Below are 21,152 nucleotides of genomic sequence, written 5' to 3'. Positions count from 1 at the left end.
AGTCTCCCCATTGAAAATTGGTTAATTTTTTTAAAAATAATAAAAAAATGAAAAATATAAGAAGGTGCGCGCTAATTAAAAAATAACAAATATAATCATTTATTTTAATCTGGTGTAGATTGATTTGAATTTTATATTTTAAATAAATGCTATTATAAATATAATTATTTATTTATCAATAAAAAATAAAATTTGAATTTTAAGATAAGTTCATTTCAATCGGAGGCTTAAGCTAATTTAATTGCAATCAACATACTAATCAGTTAATATAATATGAGATTAATTATATACAAGATCATAATTATAAATATTTAATTTTTGGGTTTAAAAATTAATTAGGAAAGAATAATCGACAATGGACGGGAACCTGAAGGATAAACAACGGCCATTTTGCGTGTTTAGAAGCAAATCTTTATCTTGTCGGTGTTTAAATACCCCAACGCTCTGAGACTCTCTCTCTCTGTCTCTATCTCTCTCCACTGCGGATTGCTTTTGAGTTAACGGGCCTCCATAGCCGACTTCTCTCTCGCCATCGCCGCTCCTCACGAAGCCGTAAATGTCGTACGACTATCTTTTCAAGTACATAATCATCGGAGACACAGGCATGGACTATCTCTCTCTCTCTCTCTCTCGTGTTGTTGATGATGAAACCCTAATTATTCCTGTCTGCTTGCGTTGGAGTTTGAAATTTGTGCTGTTTTGTGCGGGCAGGTGTGGGGAAATCATGTCTGTTATTGCAATTTACGGACAAGAGGTTCCAGCCAGTGCACGATCTCACTATCGGTGTCGAGTTCGGTGCCCGCATGGTTACCATCGACGGCCGGCCAATTAAGCTCCAGATTTGGGATACTGTAACTTGCGCCCTACTTTAACTTCACTTTTTCTCTGCTTTTAATTCGACTTGTTGCGTTTTAAATTCCCGTTGTGTTTGTTAATTCAGTAAATAATTTGTGTTATTATTTTTTTGCTATCTTATACTTCTAGTCAATTTTTGTAAGCTTTTTGCGCCTGAATTCTGCGGTCGATTAAGAATGATTTCAGGGCGTTTGAGCCGATCCTTTAGGAACGCCATCTTTATCTTAAGGACAAGGGCATCTTAAATTTCAAGATATTTTAGGAATACGGAGAGTATATATATATAAACTACACCAGGAATGATCCACCCAATACAAGAGTACAGTCCCAACCAATACAGAATATGAAACGTAAATTACTATATTTAAACACTGATATAACAGTAGGTAAACTTCAACAGCAACAACTTGAACCTGTAAACAGCTTCTACCCAGCAACAACAACAGACAATAACAAAATATTACCAGGACAGCAAAGCCGGGTGAACTGAAGCGTAAATGACAACCACCGCAGCTGGACCGTTAAGGAGATGGAGAAGTAGAAGCAGGTCGAGTCGCGTTGAGCGTTGTCCTGAAGACAGTTAACGCCATGCATTGGTGGCTAGCAGACTTTGGCGACTGTCTCGGTGAACAACAACCACGAACAATCGGAGCTAGTATAACTTAGAACCAGGTTTGCTCTCAGCGATAGAAAATTTGAGAAGAGGAAGCCGGCGCACCTGACTTGACCTGCTCATCCGATCGATTGGACAGACGGCAGGTGGCAGCGACGCGTGTGAGGGCATAGGGGATCGCCCACTCACAAAATCTGGCTACCCCTTGGGGCCCAACCCAATATGGCCAAAATGAGATATAAAAGGCTATAGAAACCCTTGTGTCCCATCGATGTGGGACAAGCACCCACTGCGCGCGCGCGTGCGCGCACACACACACCTATAAGCTGGGGCGGATCCATGCATGAGCCTAGGGTAGCTCACAATTAAAAATAATTTTTTAATGTAAAAATAATAAATTTTACTAATTATTCAGTCAAAAAAAAAATTCAACCCACCCCAAAATTTGTGATGTGTAATTTTATACCTCAAAAAACAATTTTAGCCTCTGCTTACATAGATTTCTAGATCCGCCCTTGCCTATAAGAATCCCCCACATAAGTGTATGTGTGTGGAAATCATACAAAACAACACATAATCACTGAGAGCAAATAGTCAAGTTATACATCAATAAGGTGTCTTTTGAACTTGAATCTTCCTTAGTGAATATCTATCGAACTTACCGAAGAAATAGTGAGATTGGCTCTTGAACTATCCTTTTTGAGGTAAATCGAGAAATAGACATCACACGCAACTTGTCTTGACCCACTGAATTCTATACGATTGTATCCATTTTGGTCTGGATAACATCTTAAGATTCATGAGAGCTTTAGAGAACCCAACTCATTGAACAGTTCTTATAGAAGCGACCCCACTTCTACTCTCATATAGGGAAGCATTAACTGAGAGTACCCCGTCACTACTCCTCTTATTCCAAGATATTAACCTTCCCTTTAACATCGACATGACATATTCTCCAATTTTCGAGACATGGGGAGAAACTAGAAGTTTCTTAGCGCGTCACCTATGACTTATTCTAGCCAGTTGGCCAATTTAACCTAGATCTTGGGATCTCCAATCAACTAGGTTTAGTTACCACCAGAAAAGTCATTTTAAAGGCTTTAGCCCCATTTCCTTCGATGTAAATTTGACTTGCTCACGAGTCACTCATTTCGTTAAAGGATCAACTAGATTTTCTTTTAACTTCATGTAGTTAATGGAGATTATTCCATTGGTGAGCAATTCTCTGAGAGTGTTATGGTTACGCCTAATTTGTCTTGACTTCCCATTGTAGATATTATTCTTAGTTCTCATTGAGGTAGTTAAGTTGTCACAGAATATGCAAATGGCGTTAACAGGCTTTAGCCATAATGGAATGTCTTCAAAAAAATGGTGAAACCACTCAACTTCTTCGTCTGCTTTATCCAAAGCTATAAACTCTGACTCCATGGTTGATCGTGCTATATACGTCTGTTTCGAAGACTTCCACGACACAGCAACACCACCTAGGGTGAACACATACCCACTGGTTGATTTAGTCTTTTAGCTGTCGGAGATCCAATTAGCACCACTAAATCCTTCCAGTACATGTGGATATTTTGTATAGTGCAATCCATAATCCAAGGTGTACTTCAAGTACTTTAGTACCCTGACCAATGCTCCCCAGGTCATGCCCAGGATTGCTCGTGTATCTCGCTAGCCTGCCTACAAAGTAGGCGATGTCGCGTCTAGTACAATTCATAATGTACATTAGACTCCCAACGACTTTGGCATATTCTAGAGAAGATACACCTTCATCATGATTTTTCTTCAACTTTGAATTTGGGTCAAACGGAATGACTGTCGGCTTACTCTCGAAGTGACCAAATCTTCTCAGCACTTTCTCTATGTAATGCGACTGAGAGAGTACATATCATTCGGAATTCCTTATTATTTGGATTCCAAGAATGACATCAGCAAAACCAATGTCTTTCATGTCAAAATGAGAGTTCAACATCTGCTCTGTGGATTGTATGACACTTTGATTCGTGCCCATTATTAGTATATCATACACATACACACAATGACACATTCTTGGTTTATAACTTTCACATAAACACATTTATCACACTCATTTATCTTAAATCCATTCGACAACATTGTGTGATCAAACTTCTCATGCCATTGTTTGGGTGTCTATTTCAACCCATAAAGAGATTTTATTAGTTCACAAACCATCATTTTATGTCCCTTTACAACAAACCCTTCAGTTGTTCCATGTAGACTTCTTTTTCTAAATCTCCATTCAGGAATGTTGTTTTTACATCCATTTGATGTATCTCCAAATTATGCAATGCGACAATAGCAATCAGCATCCTGATAGACGTGATTCTTGTTACTGGAAAATACGTGTCAAAGAAGTCTTGTCCTTCTTTCTAACGATAGCCTTTAGCTACCAGCCGAGCTTTGTACTTATCAATAGTACCATTGGCCTTCAATTTCTTTCTGAAAGTCCATCTGCAACCGATTGGTTTACACCCAGGTAGTAGATCGACCAATACCCAGGTATTGTTTTGCAAGATGGAATCCATTTCACTATTAATAGCCTATTTCCAATAAAGAGCATCAAGAGATGACATTGTATCACCATAGGTTTGCAGCTCGTCTTCTAACACAAAGGTTAGAAAATCTGGGTCAAAAGAAGTGGTCTTCTTTGCTCTTTTGCTTCTTCGAGACTCAATGTCAATTTCCTGTCCATCTTGGCCTTTTAAAGAACTTGCCTCATGAGTTCTCTTAAAACCACTCTCACTGCATTTATATTCCTTAAAAGGAATATGTCCTCAAAGAACTTCACTTTTATAGATTCCATAACCGAATTAACATTAATATCAGGAATTTCTGACTTCGTTACTAGGAACCTATAGGCAGCACTATGCGAGGCATGGCCTATAAAGACGCAGTCAATAGTTTTAGGACCAAGTTTAGTCCTTTTAGGTAAAGGAATCTGCACCTTGGCCAAACACCCCCACATTTTCAAGATTTTGTAAGAGGGTTGCTTACCATTCCACACTTCATAAGGCGACTTGTCAAACTTTTTATGTGGAATTCTATTTAATATGAAATTTGCAGTGAACAACGCTTCCCCCCAGAAATTATGGGGTAAACCCGAACTATTTAACATGCAATTAACTATGTCTTTCAATGTTCGATTTTTCTTTTCAACTACACTATTTTATTGTGGTGTATAAGGTGTTGTCGTCTGATAGATTACACCATGAAATTCACAGAACTCAGACAGAGCTGACGATTCATACTCACCACCCCTGTTTGATCTAAGCACCTTAATTTTCTTTCCCAGTTGATTTTCAACTTATGCCTTAAATGTTTTAAAAACATCAAAGGTCTCATCTTTACTGCATAGTAAATATACATAGCAAATTTGCTGCAATCATCAATGAATGTGACAAAATAATTCTTTTCACCTCTAGTGGGAGTACTTTTCATGTCACAAACGTCACTGTGAATTAGATTGAGTAATTCACTATTTCATTCCACAGATGAAAACGGCTTTCTTGAAAATTTTGATTCATTACAAACTTCACATTTGTGTTCTTTATCAATGTTAAAGCTAGGTAATAACCTAGATTAACCATTCTTTAGAGGGAACGATAATTAACATGTCATAATCTTGAATGTTAAACATCATACGACTCAACAATATAAGCAGAAGAGTCATTCTTATTATTCTTCTTGGACACTTGGGCCTTTACATTTAACTTGAACATGCCATCATCTAGGTATCCCCGACCCACATACATTCCCCCCTTGGTAAGAGTAAACTTATTAGACTCAAAAACGAGTTTAAACCCATTTTTGTTCTGCAGTGTTCCATACACTAGATTCTTACGAATCTCGGGCACATGCTAGACATCCTTCCAGGAAGGCGGCAACTTCTCAATCACAGCGGCAACTTAGAATGGCTCATTAATGACCAATCCTTCACTATGCAAATCACTAATGATGATTTGCAGTTCCTTCATCTGGTTGATCACTGTCATATCCCTAAGAGGATTAAAAGGGTCATATTGTGATAGGGATATAATAAAGAGGTAATATTGTAATAGGTTTATATTAATTTGTTAGGAGATACTTGGTTGTTTGTTAGGAGCACATGGGTGCTGTTAGAAATTAGTTAAGGAGCTACCTATGCCTATAAAAAGGCCCATTGTAAGAGGAGATGATTATGCATGAATTGATGAAATGAGATTCTGATTCTCTCTACAATTCTCTCCCTTCTCCCTCTTGTTTCTCTTTATTGCTCTCCCTCATTTCTCTCCACATCTTTCCCCCATTTCTGTCCAAATTTCCCTCTTAAATCATTCTGTTTCAGTCCTATTCAATCGGATCCTTCCGATTGCCAATTTCAAACTTGTTATGAACCCTAGGTTGATGACAACCACCAATTTGGTATCAACAATCTTATAATCCAGAAACTTACCCACCAGAAATTTCTTGGTCCCAGCATCTTCAAGCTTATATTTTTTCTCCAGAGCCTCCCATAGTTGCTTGGAAGTAGCATATGCAATGTAGTACACATTATACAGTGGGTCGGCCAAGCCACTTAGAATATAATTTTTACAAAGAAAATCTGAGTGCATCCATGCCTCCCTTGCAGCCACAGTCTCAGTGGTCATGTTCTCCTCCGAGACAACGGGGCAGTCATCTTCGAGGATGTGGGCTAGATTCAGCGTGGTCAGATAGAAAAGCATTTTCTGTTGCCATCTTTTAAAATCTTCATCGTTAAACGACGGTGGCTTCTCAATTTGTGGGGTTGGCTTGGCCACGGTTGAACTAACCCCTTGCATGGTAGCTATTGTAGAAACAGCAGTAGCGGGCAGATGAGAAACCGAGATAGCACTGACAGCAACAGGCGACGGGTTTGAACCCGAGGCAGCACTAGTAACTACGGCACCAGCAACATCCGCAGGAATTGGGGCATCCATCTTTTCTAGTCTCTCCTTTAACTGTCTTCAGATTGTTAGGAATACAGAGAGTATATATATATATAAACTACACCAGGAGTGATCCACCCAATACAAGAGTACAGTCCCAACCAATATAGAATATGAAACGTAAATTACTATATTTAAACACTGATATAACAGTAGGTAAACTTCATTAGCAACAACTTGAACCTGTAAACAACTTCTACCTAGCAACAACAACGGACAATAACAAAATATTACCAGGACAACAAAGCCGGGTGAACTGAAGTGTAAATGACAACCACTGCAGCTTGAGCGTTAAGGAGATGGAGAATCAGAAGCAAGTCGAGTCGCGTTGAGCGCTGTCCTGAAGACAGTTAACGCCCTGCACTGGCGACAAGCAAACTTCGGCAACTATCTCAACAGGATGAAACAACATCTCCAGTGAACGGCAGCCACGAACAACTGGAGCTAGCAAAACTCAGAATCGGGCTTGCTCTCAACAATAAAAAACTCAAGAAGAAGAAGCTGGGGAAGAAGCTACTTCGGGTGGAAGAGAGAATAGAAAGCTTCTGGAGGAAGGGAAAACAACACACACAAAAATATGTATTAGAGAAGCCAGCCACAGCCTATATATATATAAGCACCCCACCGACTTAGCAAGGAAGGAAACTTGGAGTGGAAGGAAATCCACAAAGCTTCGGGAGGAAGAGAAGCAAAAATAAAAATAAATATTTATAATTAATTAAATAAATTGGACCGGGCCCTAAAAGATAATTGGCGCACCCGACCCAGACGGACGGCAGCACTTGCGAGGGCATAGGGGTTCGCCCTTTCACAAAAGCTGGGTACCCCCTTGGGGCCCAACCCAATATGGCCAAAATGAGATATAAAAGGCTATAGAAACCCTTGTGTCCCACCGATGTGGGACAAGCACCCATTGCGCGCACACACGCACACACCTCCAACAAGATATTCATGTTTCTTGTAAAACTCAAATAAATTTGTGCAGTGGAGAGGCAACGAGAGTCTTATAGTAATGTTCTTGTTGTTCCCCCTCCCTCACCACTCTATAGGGCCCAAATATTGCAGAATGTGTTTAGGTCCCTGTGGTATTTGATCTGGTTAATCAGTCAGTGGTGATTCATGTTTTCTACATCTTCTCAATCTTTAAGTATGCTGCCTAAACTGTTTCATTTTATTTGCTTTCCCCTAATCCTCTGTCCAATTGCTACTTACCTTTCAGTGTTTTATTTTGCTGTGCTCTGTTTGGAGTTATGAAATTACTTATCTATTATTATACCTATCTCACCATTTGATTTCACTTTGTTGCATTTCAATATATGAAGTTGACTCTCTCTCTCTCTCTCTCTCCCCCCCCCCCCCCTCCCTCCCTCTCATTTTTGCATGTTCATGATAAGAAAATATGTGAGCAAGATCCTTAGTTATGTTAGGCATCCGCATGCTTAATAGTATGTAGCTGTTTTGCCTTGACTTCTGAAGTGGCTTGTAAATATCAGAGAAACCCTATTCCTGTAATAATATCTTCAGTTCGTTGAAGAGATCAATTCCCATACATTTAAAGATGAGAAACAAATAATATTGTACTGTTGAAGAGACAATTAGATTTGTGCATGGTATGGGAACTTTTTCATGGCTTCTTCTAGGTGCTATCAGAACATTCAATTTCCAAGTGAGCCACTACTGTAGAGCTTTTGCTTGTATTCAATTTTATTTAAGGTGTGCCTACCCATGTATTGCTATTAGAAATGAACATTCTTATGTGTGACCTTATTTTCATTGGCGGTGGCACTGTACTTTCCAGGAGTTACTATAAACCAAGCACATTGGTTTTTTAAATGATTTTACTATCTAAATGTACTTTTCGTTTGTATAGACCCATTGGCATCCAATTATAGATTTGCTCCAAGTAAAGAGTACACTATTGACATATGATTAGTGGCATATCTTCATCAATTACGAATGTCCACCTAAAAATTTGATAACAGTTTCAGATCAGATGCAGCAGTAGGAATAGAGTTTAAAGATAAGGAGTGTGATGATGACAGACAATTATAGGACAGAAAATTGGAGATTGGAATTGAAACTACAAGAATGTTACCTTTCTGAAAGGTCTAACTCTTAGATATGAAGGTAAGACCAAGTTGGCTGCTCAAATAGAACAGTGGAGATTTGCTGTTCTACTCCATATTTGAAGCACCTGTAGCTTAGGATGAGGCAGGCAATGGGATCAATGGATACATGATGAGGATTTAGACCAATAAAGTAGAGACTTTGAAGGCGGGTTGGATGGGAGGATGTGATAGGAAGGGAAAAATATCCTCAAGGCTATTAGAGGAATAAGGCTGAAAATTATGGTGTCGATTAAAAGAAATATAACATCAGCACAAATGGAATTTTTGGGGTGTAGGACTATAACATTGATACCCTTTTTTTATGAGTGGGAGTAACCCAAGAAAACAGATTTATGGACTCAAGGGTCCATTTGTCATTCCTATCAGTCAGTTAATAAACAAAGGAACACAACCAAAACTATTGGGGGCGGTCACTTGAGGTTGGCTGGAATGGCCATGCCGGCAAGTGAGCCTCCTATGCTGCTAGTTAGGCTACATTTAAAGGCTGGCACATGGAGCGGTTTTCACCAGCACTGTTGGTAGAAAATGAATTATCTGGAAGGCTCCTTTGGTCCAACAGATTTTCAACATGTAAATTTATGTATTAAAGCCTTTTTGAGCAACTACTGTCACAACTACTGTCACATAAATTTATGGTATTGATGGATTAAAGCGCTTCAATACCATGTAAAGTTGATATAGAATGAGAGAATGCATGACAACCAACTAGGAAAGTTAATATATGAGAAAAATTATTTTTCATAATAAATATTTACGTAAAATGTTTTATGTAAAAAAGCCAGATATGAAAAGCTCTAACAAAGTTTTTATCTCTATATTTGTGATTTCTTGTGAAAATAGTAATGTTTTAATTTTGCTCTCAAAATCCCCCCAAAAAAATGACATACTAAAATTTTTTAGTCAAGTAATTTTTTTTTTTTTTTTACATTTTGATATAAAATATATTTTTCTTAAAAAATGACTTATTTTTACTTATCTCAGGCTGGGCAGGAGTCTTTCAGATCCATCACCAGATCCTATTACAGGGGAGCAGCTGGAGCCCTTTTGGTTTATGACATAACAAGGTATGATGATTCATGCATATTTGCACCTGCTTCAGTGCAATCAGATATACATGGATTTCTGTTTCATCGCAGCTCCTTGCTTGTTTTCCCTACAGCTGACTATCCTTTTTCTCCAATAAGGAATTTTGCTCTACAGGGATATGGCCATGGATAGTGAGAATTGGGGGTTTAGAATTCATGTTGCCAACCCTAACTAAATGGGATTAAGGCTTGTGATTGTTTTTATTTTTATAAAAAAAAAATTGTTGGGCAATTATATTTCACTTACTTTAAAAAAAAAAAAGAAATATAGAGGATTAGGCTTGATGAACTGGTCCTTGTATGATTCAGCATGAGTAAGAATAAAAAACAATTCCAGTCATGAGTTGTAAAAGAACAAAATATCAATACTCCATGCTAGTCAGGATGATAATTTTGTTAGTCTAACATTACACTTGAACCTATTTGGAGTGTAGTCCCTTCCCCCACCATAAAATCTCTCTCTCTCTCTCTCTCATGCGTGCACACACAACGTGGGGATATGAAAATACATTAAAGTATAAGGGTTTTTTTCCCCTCCCCTGTGATCCTGGCGAATCTTTGCATTAGAAAGTAACCAGAGTAGACAATGAAAAGCATTGAACCGACATGTTTTCTAAGCCATCTAAATTTTCTATGCTTGACAAGGAATGTTTTGGTGTATTTATGTGCTATCCCAAGTGACAGTTGACTGTTACTGTGTAAATCAGCAATAGTGGAAGATGTAATTCAAGTAGTTTTTGTTACAGTAGAAGTGGACTACTGAAAAGTAGGTACTAACCCAACATTATGAAGGAACAAAAGCATTGGTTTTTTGTCTTACCCTGTTTCCCGACTTGAAGCTTTATTGTGGTAGTGTAGGCCATAGATAGTTGAGACTAGTTTATATTAAATTATTGGCATGCATCTGCATGAACACACATCTGTGTGTTCCTCCCGTCTGGGGTTTTGCGGTAGGCCCAACTCTGAATCTTATCATAATCCATTATGATGCCGTATTTCTCCGTCCAGGAGAGAGACATTTAATCACCTGGCAAGCTGGCTTGAAGATGCTCGGCAGCATGCAAACCCCAACATGACAATCATGCTTGTTGGGAATAAGTCTGATCTTGCACACCGAAGGGCTGTCAGCAAAGAAGAAGGAGAACAATTTGCTAAGGAAAATGGACTTTTATTCTTGGAGGCCTCTGCAAGAACTGCTCAAAATGTCGAGGAGGTCATATAACGTGAATCAAATTTAAGCAAGGCTCTCACTTTATTATGTTTGTGCTTATAGCTTGGAAGCTCCATTGGAGCCTGGGTCCTCAGTTTATGTGGAATTTGATGTAAGATGATGTTTTACAGGCTTTTGTGAAGACTGCTGCAAAGATACTCCAAAAGATCCAAGAGGGCGTTTTTGACGTATCCAATGAGGTATAGTACCAAAGTCACCTGGTGTCTGGTGAAGGGGGGCATCGTATGGTGAAGTAAAATACTAATTTTTTTAGCATATTGGTTGTGTTCTGCACCTTTGCAGTAAACACTTGGAACTGGTGACAAAATTCTTTTGGTCAACTTCTTCCAACAAATGCTTTTGGCCCAGTCTTGCCAGTCTCAAACGTGTTTAATTACTATCTATCTTCTGTAATTATTGCAGTCATCTGGTATCAAGGTTGGGTACGGTCGCCAGCAAGGTCCATCGGGGGCAAGAGATGGAGCAGTTGCACAGCGAGGTCCATGCTGTGGCTAATCAATGTAAAAACAGCTCCTCTACTGTACTCCATCGCTGTGAATTTCTGTGTGTCTGGTCATCAACTCACATGAATATTAACTGTTGAATGAATGTTGCCGTCTCAGGATGTATAGCTCAAATTTCAGCTCGTGACTGATTCAAACTTTATTTTCTTGTGACTGCTTTGACTGGTTGTTATATACAGGTAGGTGTATGATAATGATATTGTCGATTATCCCACCCCGTTCAACAAGTTCTTGTACTTGTCACCAATACACCGACTGGACCATCAATCCCGGTTATATTTCGTAGGTGCCAAGTCTCATACAATGTTGCTTCGTTTGCTTGTGTTGTATTCTAAATGGCCAAATCTATATTTTTATTTTATATTTTTAAGTTAATTTAATTCTTGTATTTTTATTTTTTTTTAAAAAAGTGAAACGATAAAGTATATGGTATTTTCTGTTTATATAAAATATAGAAATTAAATTAATTTGAGAATATAAATTAAGAAATATAATTAAAATAATAAAAAAATTAAATTATTATACAAAAAAACTGTCAAACTAGGATTAAACTGACTCTAAAACATAAATTCAAAGAATATAATTAAAATAATAAAAAATGTAAATAATTACAAGAAAAATATAAAAATACATGTATAAAAATATAAATATAAGTTAGTTATTTTGAACGGCAGAAATGCTCTCAAATATTGGGCTTCTTCATCGTTCCCTTAGAAAGGTGTGACTTCAAGTAAACGTTGTTTGCTTGGGCAGGTTCCAGCTGCTGAATCTTAATGGAATTGTTGAATAATTAACATTTCAGCCAATATAAAAATTTAGAACATTTTAGCTAATCATCATATATCAAATTCTATTCAATTTTGTATCAACCATCAACTATGGTAATATCAATGTCTCTTCCAATCAGATTCGTATTACAACCCTGACAACATTTTTTGAATAATTTGCCGAAGTGATTAAAATGTTTCTTTCTACTAACGAGTCTAGCAAAATATATTCTACAGAAATAATAACAAAAAGTTTTTCAACAAATAACAAACAACACTTAACATCATTCCAAAGTTATTTTCAATCAAATATATCAATTACTTGGTTGAGACAAAAGTAGTCATTAAACCAGCAGAAAAACAACATAAAAACCAAAAAGAAAGAAACAACATAAAATGGAACTAAGAAAATCCAACCCAACCACGAAAACAGGCAAACACTACCGCCTGTCATCATATTCACAGTCTTCTTGAGCTTCTGGGGTTCTAATGTTGCTTGCTCGGACAAGAAAGCACATAGATGAAGAAGGCGGCATAATTTTGAACAGAATCATCATGCAGGAAAGCATGGTGTCTGCCTTTAAAAAGGTGACCCAATACTCTACTTCATTGTCATCGTCCGAGTACAAGTTAGATTCTGAACATGCATAACCTTAATCATTTGCCACAGGTCAAGTATGAACCCACTTAGTATAGCTTAATTCTGGTTTGGATTGGACTCCGGCAGATTGGGCATTGTTGAAGATCTGATCCGCACTCACAACACGTCTGTCCCGACATTATTACACAAGGAGGAGAGATAGGAGGGTTAATCCTAACATTGATGTCAATTTACTCTAGCTAGTACTAGAAAAAAATTAGATCGAGATGTTTACCTGATGGCCACAACCAAAAGCCATGTCCTTTGGATTAGTAAGGCAAATGGGACAAAGCTATCATCAAAGTCCATGAGGAAAGAAATATTAGTACCATTCACTGACGTTGTGGCATTGACCAGACGGAATGTGCATTGATTAAACAAGGTAATGTCAAAGTAACTTTCAAAAGATTCGAAGAGCAATGTTCTAGTTGAATAGCCTTCGGCTAACTACCAAAGAGACAGAGAATAAACCCATTACCTGGTTATCATAAGTAGAACTGGGGACAGGCGGAGCAGTGCCAACAGAGCTGCTGCTGTGGCCATAATATGAAGAGGATTTCTCAGGACTGCTGTGGCCATAATATGAAGAGGATTTCTCAGGACTGCTGTTCCCATAATACGATGGGGAGCTCTTCTTAAAACTAGTTGAGCCTGAAGGTTTTGAGCTGCCAAAAGAAGCCGCTCCGTACCCAGGAGGGGGAAGAGGAACCCTCTCGGGGGCATTACCTCTGCAGGTACTGTGCTTGATCAAAGAGAAGAAATCAGACAACTACGCTTGGAGCAATTATGGCCCAAAAGTCAAAAGCAATCGGTCTATTACCCCAGTATGTTGAGCTCTATTGTTGCCTTGTACTGTGAAGGAATTTCCATCAAAGCTGCAAGAGCAAATTCTGTCTCTTTTCGGGTCTGGGGCACATTCTTTGACATGATTTCTGTGAAATTCACAAACTAAAGAAGAAAATAAAATCGCCATCAAGAAAGCACTTCAAAGCATATTGCATAGCCAGTTTGGCAAATAAGAAGCTCAAACTTCATACAGCAAAATTGCTTACTTGGAAATTATCAAAGGCCCTAGCAGGGATGTTGTCATCAAATTCTTTCATCATGTCCCAGGGGCCATCTCCAACCCCAACTAATACAATTGAAAGGGGAAACTTGCTACACAATGACATGTTTGAATTTAGGATACAAGCATAAAAGGCAAACTAAAAAGAATCATGAAAAGAGAATGGTTAAATCCTCAACCAACACCTTGCTTCTACAATTGCTTCAACAGTTCTCTGCTCTTGTGGACTCAATCGACCATGCTCAGTTTCGACACTTCTAGTAACCTGAAGAAACAGACATGGGTAATGCAACATGTGAACAGTATGAAATCACACTAAGATACCTGATGAAGCATGAAGACGGATGAGAAGGACGACCAGAAAGAAAAGGGTATAAGTGGACAAGAAGAATAAGACAGAGAAGAGAAAACCAATATATGATCTGTATGATGCTAACCCATCAATGACAAAGATTTGATCCGTCATCTATTTCCTATTGGAGAGAGTATTTTAGGAAGACAAGAAAAAACAAAATCAAAAATTCTACAGCTAAACTCCTAATTAACTGAAATCCTACAAATGAAAATATCAAATAAATAGTAATCCCTGAAATCTTGGAATTCTCTCTCCGAATAATATAGTGTTTCCCTTCTTACTCCCCCTCAATAACCCTAGCTATCCAAAGACCTCCAACTGTTTGGGCATGATAGAATGGAGAATAGAATGACAACCATAAAACATTTCTGAGGTATGCATCCAAAAAAATTTTGTTCTGCAGCCACGTGAATTCCCTCAGTACCCATATATCCTACTCTCATAGTTGCATCGTCCATAAAACTACACTTCATTTTTACTTCAGCCACGTTCACTGACTAGACTGCCTAGACCCTCCCGCTAATGCACAGGGAAAAAAAGTGTGCCAAATACAAATCATCATCATATAAACTGCACCATATCTTAACCAAGTTAGAGTCGATGGCACAACATTTATAATGTCAATTGATTTCTAAAAGTCACGTTGATAATGCAAGTCCATGCAAAAGAACAATGTGGCAAAATTTGATGCCGGATGACCATTCTAATGCAACCCCCTAGTGAGGGAATGATGACATAAAATTCTAATACCATCTTTATATGGAAAAGTTTATGGGATGACAGTGAATGAAGATAATTGATATGGTTGTGTTATATCACATAGTTGATACTGTGAAATTAGCCTATACAATATGGAAACACAACCACGTGCCAAATACTGGGAAAAAAAACATGAGGAAGAGAGAGAGCCTCTATATCTGCAATTAATAAAACACATCATCACTCAGCAACAGTCAGCAGCCATGAGATGTCACCTCAATGTTTATAAATTTAGTCTCTCTTATGTTGGCATCCTCAATTTCCATTTTTCATCATATCAGCAAGGTATTTATCCTTTTCAATATCTTATATCTGACAGAATGGGGGTTTTTAACATTCAGTTAAAAGAAAACTACCTGACCATCTGCAATTATTAATAAAACATGGTACTGCCCACCACTCTGTTCAACAATAGTCATGGCCATTTCAATTACAGGGGCAAAAGATGTTGGTCCTGCACCAATAACATGGCAGCTGAAGCTATAAAAATTAAACATAATGAGATTGAAGTAACAAAACAGGAAAAGACCATGAACATATAGAACTCGTACCAGCTAAACGTAGATGAGGGACAATTTCTTTGTACCGACTCAGAACTTCCTCAAAGCCATTACAGAATTTCTCATCTGGGAAGAAACTGAAGACGTTTTGATCATGTGTTGATGCTGTCAGAAAAACAATCAATCCCTAAATTCAAATAATCAATCCAGAAAAAATAAATAAAAATCACCCCAATCTCAAAGAAAGTACCATCCCCAAATCCAAAACAAGGAATCAAGTTATCCTCATCAAAAACTGCTAAAGTTTTCCCAATGATGGATATGGCTTCTTGATAGGGATTTAAAACATCTCCAATATGATGCAAGCTTTTTCTCCTGAATGACCTTGCACCTACACACCAAGACAATTTTAGCATGTTTATCTGTAGTTACCTACACAAATGTAAAGATTTTGTAAATGCACAAAAGCTGTACCCGTCCACTCATTGCTCTTAGTGAAGTCAATCCCAACAATGAGATTAGAAGATTCAAGGCCAGCTCGTGCAAGGGCTTCAGTCACCTGCAAAGAGAGAAATCAATGTATAAAATCTTCAGAGTGCATATTGTTGCAAAAGGTAAGAAAATCATCAAATTCAGTAATAGAGATATGTGTCCTCCCAACATGGCCAATGAATAAGTAACCAAAGAGCTCTTTAAAGTAATAGAAACAAAATCAATTTACTAAGCAATCCTATTGATTTAACTAGGCATTATTGATTATATACTGATACTCTGCTTAACTGCTTCTTGCCAAACTGTCATCAGATAACCAGCTTAACCACACAAAGCAAAAACTCTGAATATGAAACCGAACTGGTGCTTGCCACACAACTTTCAAACTAGGAATTTCATCAGCTTGGAAAAACAAATACATAATGGTGAAAGTGCCATTAAACTCATGTATTCATTGAAATGCTCATATTCAGGAATTTCAATTACCAATTAATTATAGCATAATAGCAAGAACCCTTCCAGAAGGACTTATAAGATAAAAACAAAAGAAAAACTGAGGATGAACCTCTTCTAAACTGAAAGGACTATTAAACACCAACAAGCTTCAAGATTAAAAAGTAAGGGAATAATAGCCAATACAAGTCCGGAACGCTTTGAAGAAACAAAGTTCTTTTAGGTAGCCAACAGTCACGTAAAACTTGTCACATCAAACACATATAATTTGCATGCATTTAGCCATCTACCACCACACTTCACTACCTTGGATTTGAATGTCTTGTTTACAGATGTTAATACTGTTTTCATCGCTGTTCATTTTGCATTGGCAAACACCATTTTCGAAAGGAGCACAAAAGAAAAGAGATTTTGAGATAAATCAGAAGTGCATGATCTTTAGAGTAAATTGCATAAATAGGTCACTGAACTTTGCCTGAAGTTACAAAAAGATCATTGAACTTTAATTTGAAACCAAAAAGTCATTGAACTTCAATTTAGTATATAATTCCATAACTACAATTGCCATTAAAAGAGACTAGTGAAATGTTGACGTTTTAGTATTTTAGTGCAAAGTTCATGACCCATTTTGTTATTTAGCCATCTACATTATTAGCCACATCAATATCCCGTTAACCTCTTTTAATGATAATTAACTGTAGTTATGAAATTATATAATAAATTAAAGTTCAGTGACTTTTTAACCACAAATTGAAGTTCAGTAATCTTTTTATATCTTAGTACAAGTTCAGTGACCATTTATGCAATTTAGCCTGTTCTTTATGTGCAATCACAATAAAATTCAGAGAAATGAGCGCTGTTGTGGACAATCTTACCTCCTCCAAGGAATTGTAATTGTCAGCAATCCTCGAGTACCTTCTATCAAGCTTCTTCTTCTGCCCTCCGTGGGGCTGACCTCCATAGTTTTGAGGGGCCTGATAGTACTGTTGCGTTGGATACGCTGGATAGGCTGTCTGGGGTACATCGCTTTGGCTTTGTTCCGGATAATATGATGATTGGGGATGTCCGTGTTGAGGCCAAGAAGAGGAAGAAGACCGAGCCGATGAAGACTGTCTCCAACTCCCGTCCTTTGAACTTCTGCCCCCCATCAACTCAATACACTACACGAATTTCAAATTCACAGCAAACCCGCCCGCTCTCCTTTACAATAGACAAAAATAATCGAATAGACTAGTCAAAGAAACTCTCCTCAAAGCAAAAAGAAAAAAAAACCCTAATTTCGATTCTTGTAATAGTCGTCAACTTCTCCAGTCGTCTAAAGATCTAATGTTGAGAAACATGCACGTATGTATAAAAATGCTTAAATTCACTCGTGAAACTTCAAAGCGGTTTCTGAGAGGTGACTATGGACGACTTGTCTACGTATACGGCGCTGCCGACTCTCCAGAACCTTATCCCGAAGGAAGCGTTCGCGTTGCTTACGAAGACAAAGATAATCACCAACCCACTTAATAATATCACAAGAGATCCCCAATTTAGAAGACGATACCTAACACGCCATTTTGAAACATGAAATCAGGAAGGGTAAATCGGAGGGGCGGAAATGACTTCACGTGTAAGAAAGCCAACAGTCCTAGTCAAAAACTCCCCCAAAATTCCAGTCCCAATCCCCAATAAACGGAATCCCTAAATTTAGAAGCGATAGATGCGAAAATCAGGCGGCATTGTTCGGGATCTAAAATATTTACTTGCCAGTCGCCAAAACCTAATGCATGGATTGAATCGATCTAAAGAGAATCATGAGACAGACCTGGAAACAGGAAACAGACTCTCATCCGCGGCACCTTTTTTGATTGTTTCTCGGAGCCATCGCCATCGCGTGCGCATCTGATTCTACTACTTTAGCAGATCTTTTCAACGACGGATCGAATTTCTTAGAAAAATTGGCAAGAAAGCGGCCTTCCTTTCTTGAATTCACTTCCGATTGGAGGTTTCAATCAGCAAGTAACCGGATTAGGGCTGCCCCCCCCGCCGATGATTAGCACAAACAAGTTGGCTTTTGCTTGGCACATGAAAAGCCGATGATTGATTCGGCGTCCATGTCCTCGCAGCTTTAGCCTTCAGCGGCAAAATTATTTCCCTTCAGATTCTGCCACGTCATTGGATTTGCATCAGTTTTTTAAGGCTATGTTTGCTTCTCTCTCTCTCTCTCTCTCTCTCGTGATAATAAACTTTAAATTTTATATTTTTATTTTTTATTATAATTCATTTACTATTTTAATTTTTCGTCAAACCAAAAGCGTGTACGCAATAGAAACGAAAAAATAATATTTTTTTTAAAAAAGTAAGAAAATATGTAAATAAAAAATATATATAATTTTTAGTATCAAATATTATAATTATAATAAATATGATTTAATCTAAAAATAAACATAAATTTCATAATATATTTAAATAAATATAAATATAAGTTCTATCATTTAAGTTCTCTAACTTTTTTATAAATAAAAATTGAAAATATATTTTTTATTATTTTTTAATATTATAAAACATTCTCTAAAGTCTTTTAAAATTACATAAACGATTCATAAATATTTTTTGATGTTTCCGAAACAACACCCTGTGCATTTTCGCATATCATAGATGTCACTTTTAACATTTAGTTATTTTTTGATTCATATTATTACTATATATAGTATCAATTTTTGTAAATGGAATTTAATAAAAAAATTTAAAATTTAAAATTTTAACAAAATTCAAATTTAGTGAAGGTGATGATAAAAATTAAAATTAAAATAGAATAACAACTAATTTGTAATGAAATACAAAATTCAGGACTTATAATAATAATGTAATAATATGCTTAGTAACTTTATGATTTCTAAATAATAATTATTTTTATTTTTATAATATATTTATTTTATTTAAAATTAAAATTTAAACAATTAATATAAAACCTTATTAAAAAAATTTAATATTTTATTGACACGAAACACCTTTTAATTAATTAATTTATATAAAGAATAAGAATTAGAATTATTTGTAAGAAGGGGGGCATTAATTTAATAAATAAATAAATACTATTAAAAGTACATTTAAATTCAGCTTTACGTTAGCGGAGGAAGTTGCGCGGAAGAATGATGATTGTGTGATGCATTTTACTTTGCTCTTTTTACTTCATCGTCAAAAGGGAAGTTGACTTCTATCACGAGAATGCCACTCTGGCAACCTGCCTGGAAAGAGGGGGAATTTAAAATTCTCCCCCGGAAAGTGACGGTAGTTTTAAAATTTTAAAATATTTCACAAATTTATTCTAATTTTGATAATTGTATCTCGATTAATTTAATTATATATAATTTTATTTGATATCTGAAATTAATTAGAGCATCGTGTGTTATTATAACCGTAATAAGTCACATATCATTAATATATATATATAAGTGCCCCACATATACATATATGAGTAAAATTTATATGCATAATTTTTATTTTTAATTTTTTATAAATATATAAGCGAGTCCCACTTTTATATTTTTTTTTTATGACAAATGACTTGTCACTGTAGTAATGACACACAATTTTCAAATTAATTTTAGATATTGAATAAAATTATACCCAATTGAACCAATTGGGATAAAATTATCAAAATTGAAATATTTTAATAAATTTACAAATTTATGAAAAGGTTTGAGTTTTTTTTTTTTTGTTGCTATTTTCCATTTTTTTCATGTATGTTTATAAATCTACTTACTCTTTTCAAGACTTTTTTTAGATATCATTTGTTAAAATTAATAAGATAAAGTTGCATCAAGATTACTTATATGTAAGATTCAAAATAATTTATTCGAATAAAAGAGATAAATAAAAAGTCTAAGATAATGAATCACATGACTTTTTTATAAATAAATTTAACAAACGTAATAAAAAATACTTTTATCTATAATACTTTTCATATCCCATTTCTGTTACTTTATATCTCAGTTAATAAAGATTACATTAAAAGAGTTATCACAACATATTACATGCCTCACTCAATCATAAGTGTCACCTAAATCAATTCAGAAATGGGATATGAAAAATATGTGAAGATCAATCGAGTGAAAGTTGTTTTTACTCAAATAATATTATTTTTACTAACACTTATTTTGACTCAAGTAATATTCTTTTTACTTAAGTAACGTTTATTTTTACTCGAGTAATAAATATTTTCAATCAATTAATATCATTTTTATTATAGTAACAAATATTCTTAATTAAGTAATATTTGTTAACTAAAATCTACTCACAAATATTAATTTGAGTAATATTATTTTTACTCGAGTAATACTTATTCTCTATATTACTTTTTATCTGCTTGCATTTTGTTATTTTTGTTCGATTTGAATAACTATTCAATCGAGTCGGTTCGATTTAATGTTTAGAAAAGATTTGATTATTTAATTTAAATAATTCGACTGATTTGATAATTAAATTGACCGAATATTCATTCTTATCATTAATTGGCACGACTCTACTAATATGTTGAAATCTTGACACTATACCTTTATCATGCACAAGCTCACATCTCAAATAAGAATTTTAGCAAAAATCACGTTTGGCCCATTACTAAACGAATTATAAAAATTTTAAATTATCTAAAAATAACAAATCATTTGATAGTCTCTTATTTATTATTTTACTATTTTTGTTGTCTTTCTTTTGTTACTAAACATTAATTTAATTGTCAAAATTTTC

The 21,152-nt window shown here is 36.0% G+C and overlaps 2 protein-coding genes across 6 annotated transcripts; one reads left to right on the top strand and one right to left on the bottom strand.

The window, feature by feature from the left end:
* Positions 1 to 430: 430 nt before the first annotated feature.
* LOC127803469 (ras-related protein RABB1b) lies at positions 431 to 11,600 on the top strand. 3 transcript variants are annotated; one of them, XM_052339710.1, is made up of 7 exons: positions 432 to 602; positions 712 to 851; positions 9,549 to 9,631; positions 10,661 to 10,865; positions 10,994 to 11,062; positions 11,286 to 11,383; positions 11,566 to 11,600. In XM_052339710.1, the coding sequence occupies exons 1-6, from the start codon at positions 557 to 559 to the stop codon at positions 11,376 to 11,378; spliced, it is 636 nt and encodes a 211-aa protein (XP_052195670.1). In that variant the 5' UTR covers positions 432 to 556; the 3' UTR covers positions 11,379 to 11,383; positions 11,566 to 11,600. The 3 variants fall into 3 exon arrangements, with proteins under 3 accessions (XP_052195671.1, XP_052195670.1, XP_052195669.1); XM_052339711.1 differs by lacking the exons at positions 11,286 to 11,383; positions 11,566 to 11,600 and adding an exon at positions 11,166 to 11,264 and having other exon boundaries at positions 431 to 602; XM_052339709.1 differs by having other exon boundaries at positions 433 to 602; positions 11,286 to 11,600.
* An 831-nt stretch (positions 11,601 to 12,431) lies between these two features.
* LOC127803468 (E3 ubiquitin-protein ligase RGLG2-like) lies at positions 12,432 to 18,571 on the bottom strand. Of its 3 annotated transcripts, none has more exons than XM_052339708.1 (12): positions 18,229 to 18,571; positions 17,294 to 17,578; positions 15,948 to 16,032; positions 15,724 to 15,864; positions 15,525 to 15,638; positions 15,330 to 15,427; positions 14,045 to 14,124; positions 13,846 to 13,951; positions 13,614 to 13,741; positions 13,272 to 13,530; positions 13,029 to 13,085; positions 12,432 to 12,921 (listed from the first exon to the last, which is right to left on the bottom strand). In XM_052339708.1, exons 2-12 carry the CDS (start codon positions 17,564 to 17,566, stop codon positions 12,841 to 12,843), a joined length of 1,422 nt encoding a protein of 473 aa, XP_052195668.1. In that variant the 5' UTR covers positions 17,567 to 17,578; positions 18,229 to 18,571; the 3' UTR covers positions 12,432 to 12,840. The 3 variants fall into 3 exon arrangements, with proteins under 3 accessions (XP_052195668.1, XP_052195666.1, XP_052195667.1); XM_052339706.1 differs by having other exon boundaries at positions 17,294 to 17,618; positions 18,229 to 18,570; XM_052339707.1 differs by lacking the exon at positions 18,229 to 18,571 and having other exon boundaries at positions 17,294 to 17,967.
* Positions 18,572 to 21,152: the final 2,581 nt, after the last annotated feature.

The sequence above is a fragment of the Diospyros lotus genome, chromosome 6 (genome assembly GCF_014633365.1).
Source record: "Diospyros lotus cultivar Yz01 chromosome 6, ASM1463336v1, whole genome shotgun sequence".
In the NCBI taxonomy this organism is placed as follows: domain Eukaryota; kingdom Viridiplantae; phylum Streptophyta; class Magnoliopsida; order Ericales; family Ebenaceae; genus Diospyros; species Diospyros lotus.
The sequence above is the reverse complement of the archived record's forward strand: the minus strand, read 5'-3'. Positions and strand labels throughout refer to the sequence as shown.

Excerpts from the sequence above, each read along its gene's own strand:
- LOC127803469 (XM_052339710.1), top strand. The coding sequence starts at position 557 with ATGTCGTACGACTATCTTTTCAAGTACATAATCATCGGAGACACAG. Across the intron at positions 603-711 it reads CATAATCATCGGAGACACAG|GTGTGGGGAAATCATGTCTG; the intron begins GCATGGACTATC and ends TTGTGCGGGCAG. Across the intron at positions 852-9,548 it reads AGCTCCAGATTTGGGATACT|GCTGGGCAGGAGTCTTTCAG; the intron begins GTAACTTGCGCC and ends TACTTATCTCAG.
- LOC127803468 (XM_052339708.1), bottom strand. The coding sequence starts at position 17,566 with ATGGGGGGCAGAAGTTCAAAGGACGGGAGTTGGAGACAGTCTTCATCG. Across the intron at positions 13,531-13,613 it reads ATAGAGCTCAACATACTGGG|TACCTGCAGAGGTAATGCCC; the intron begins GTAATAGACCGA and ends GATCAAGCACAG. Across the intron at positions 12,922-13,028 it reads CTTTTGGTTGTGGCCATCAG|ACGTGTTGTGAGTGCGGATC; the intron begins GTAAACATCTCG and ends ATGTCGGGACAG.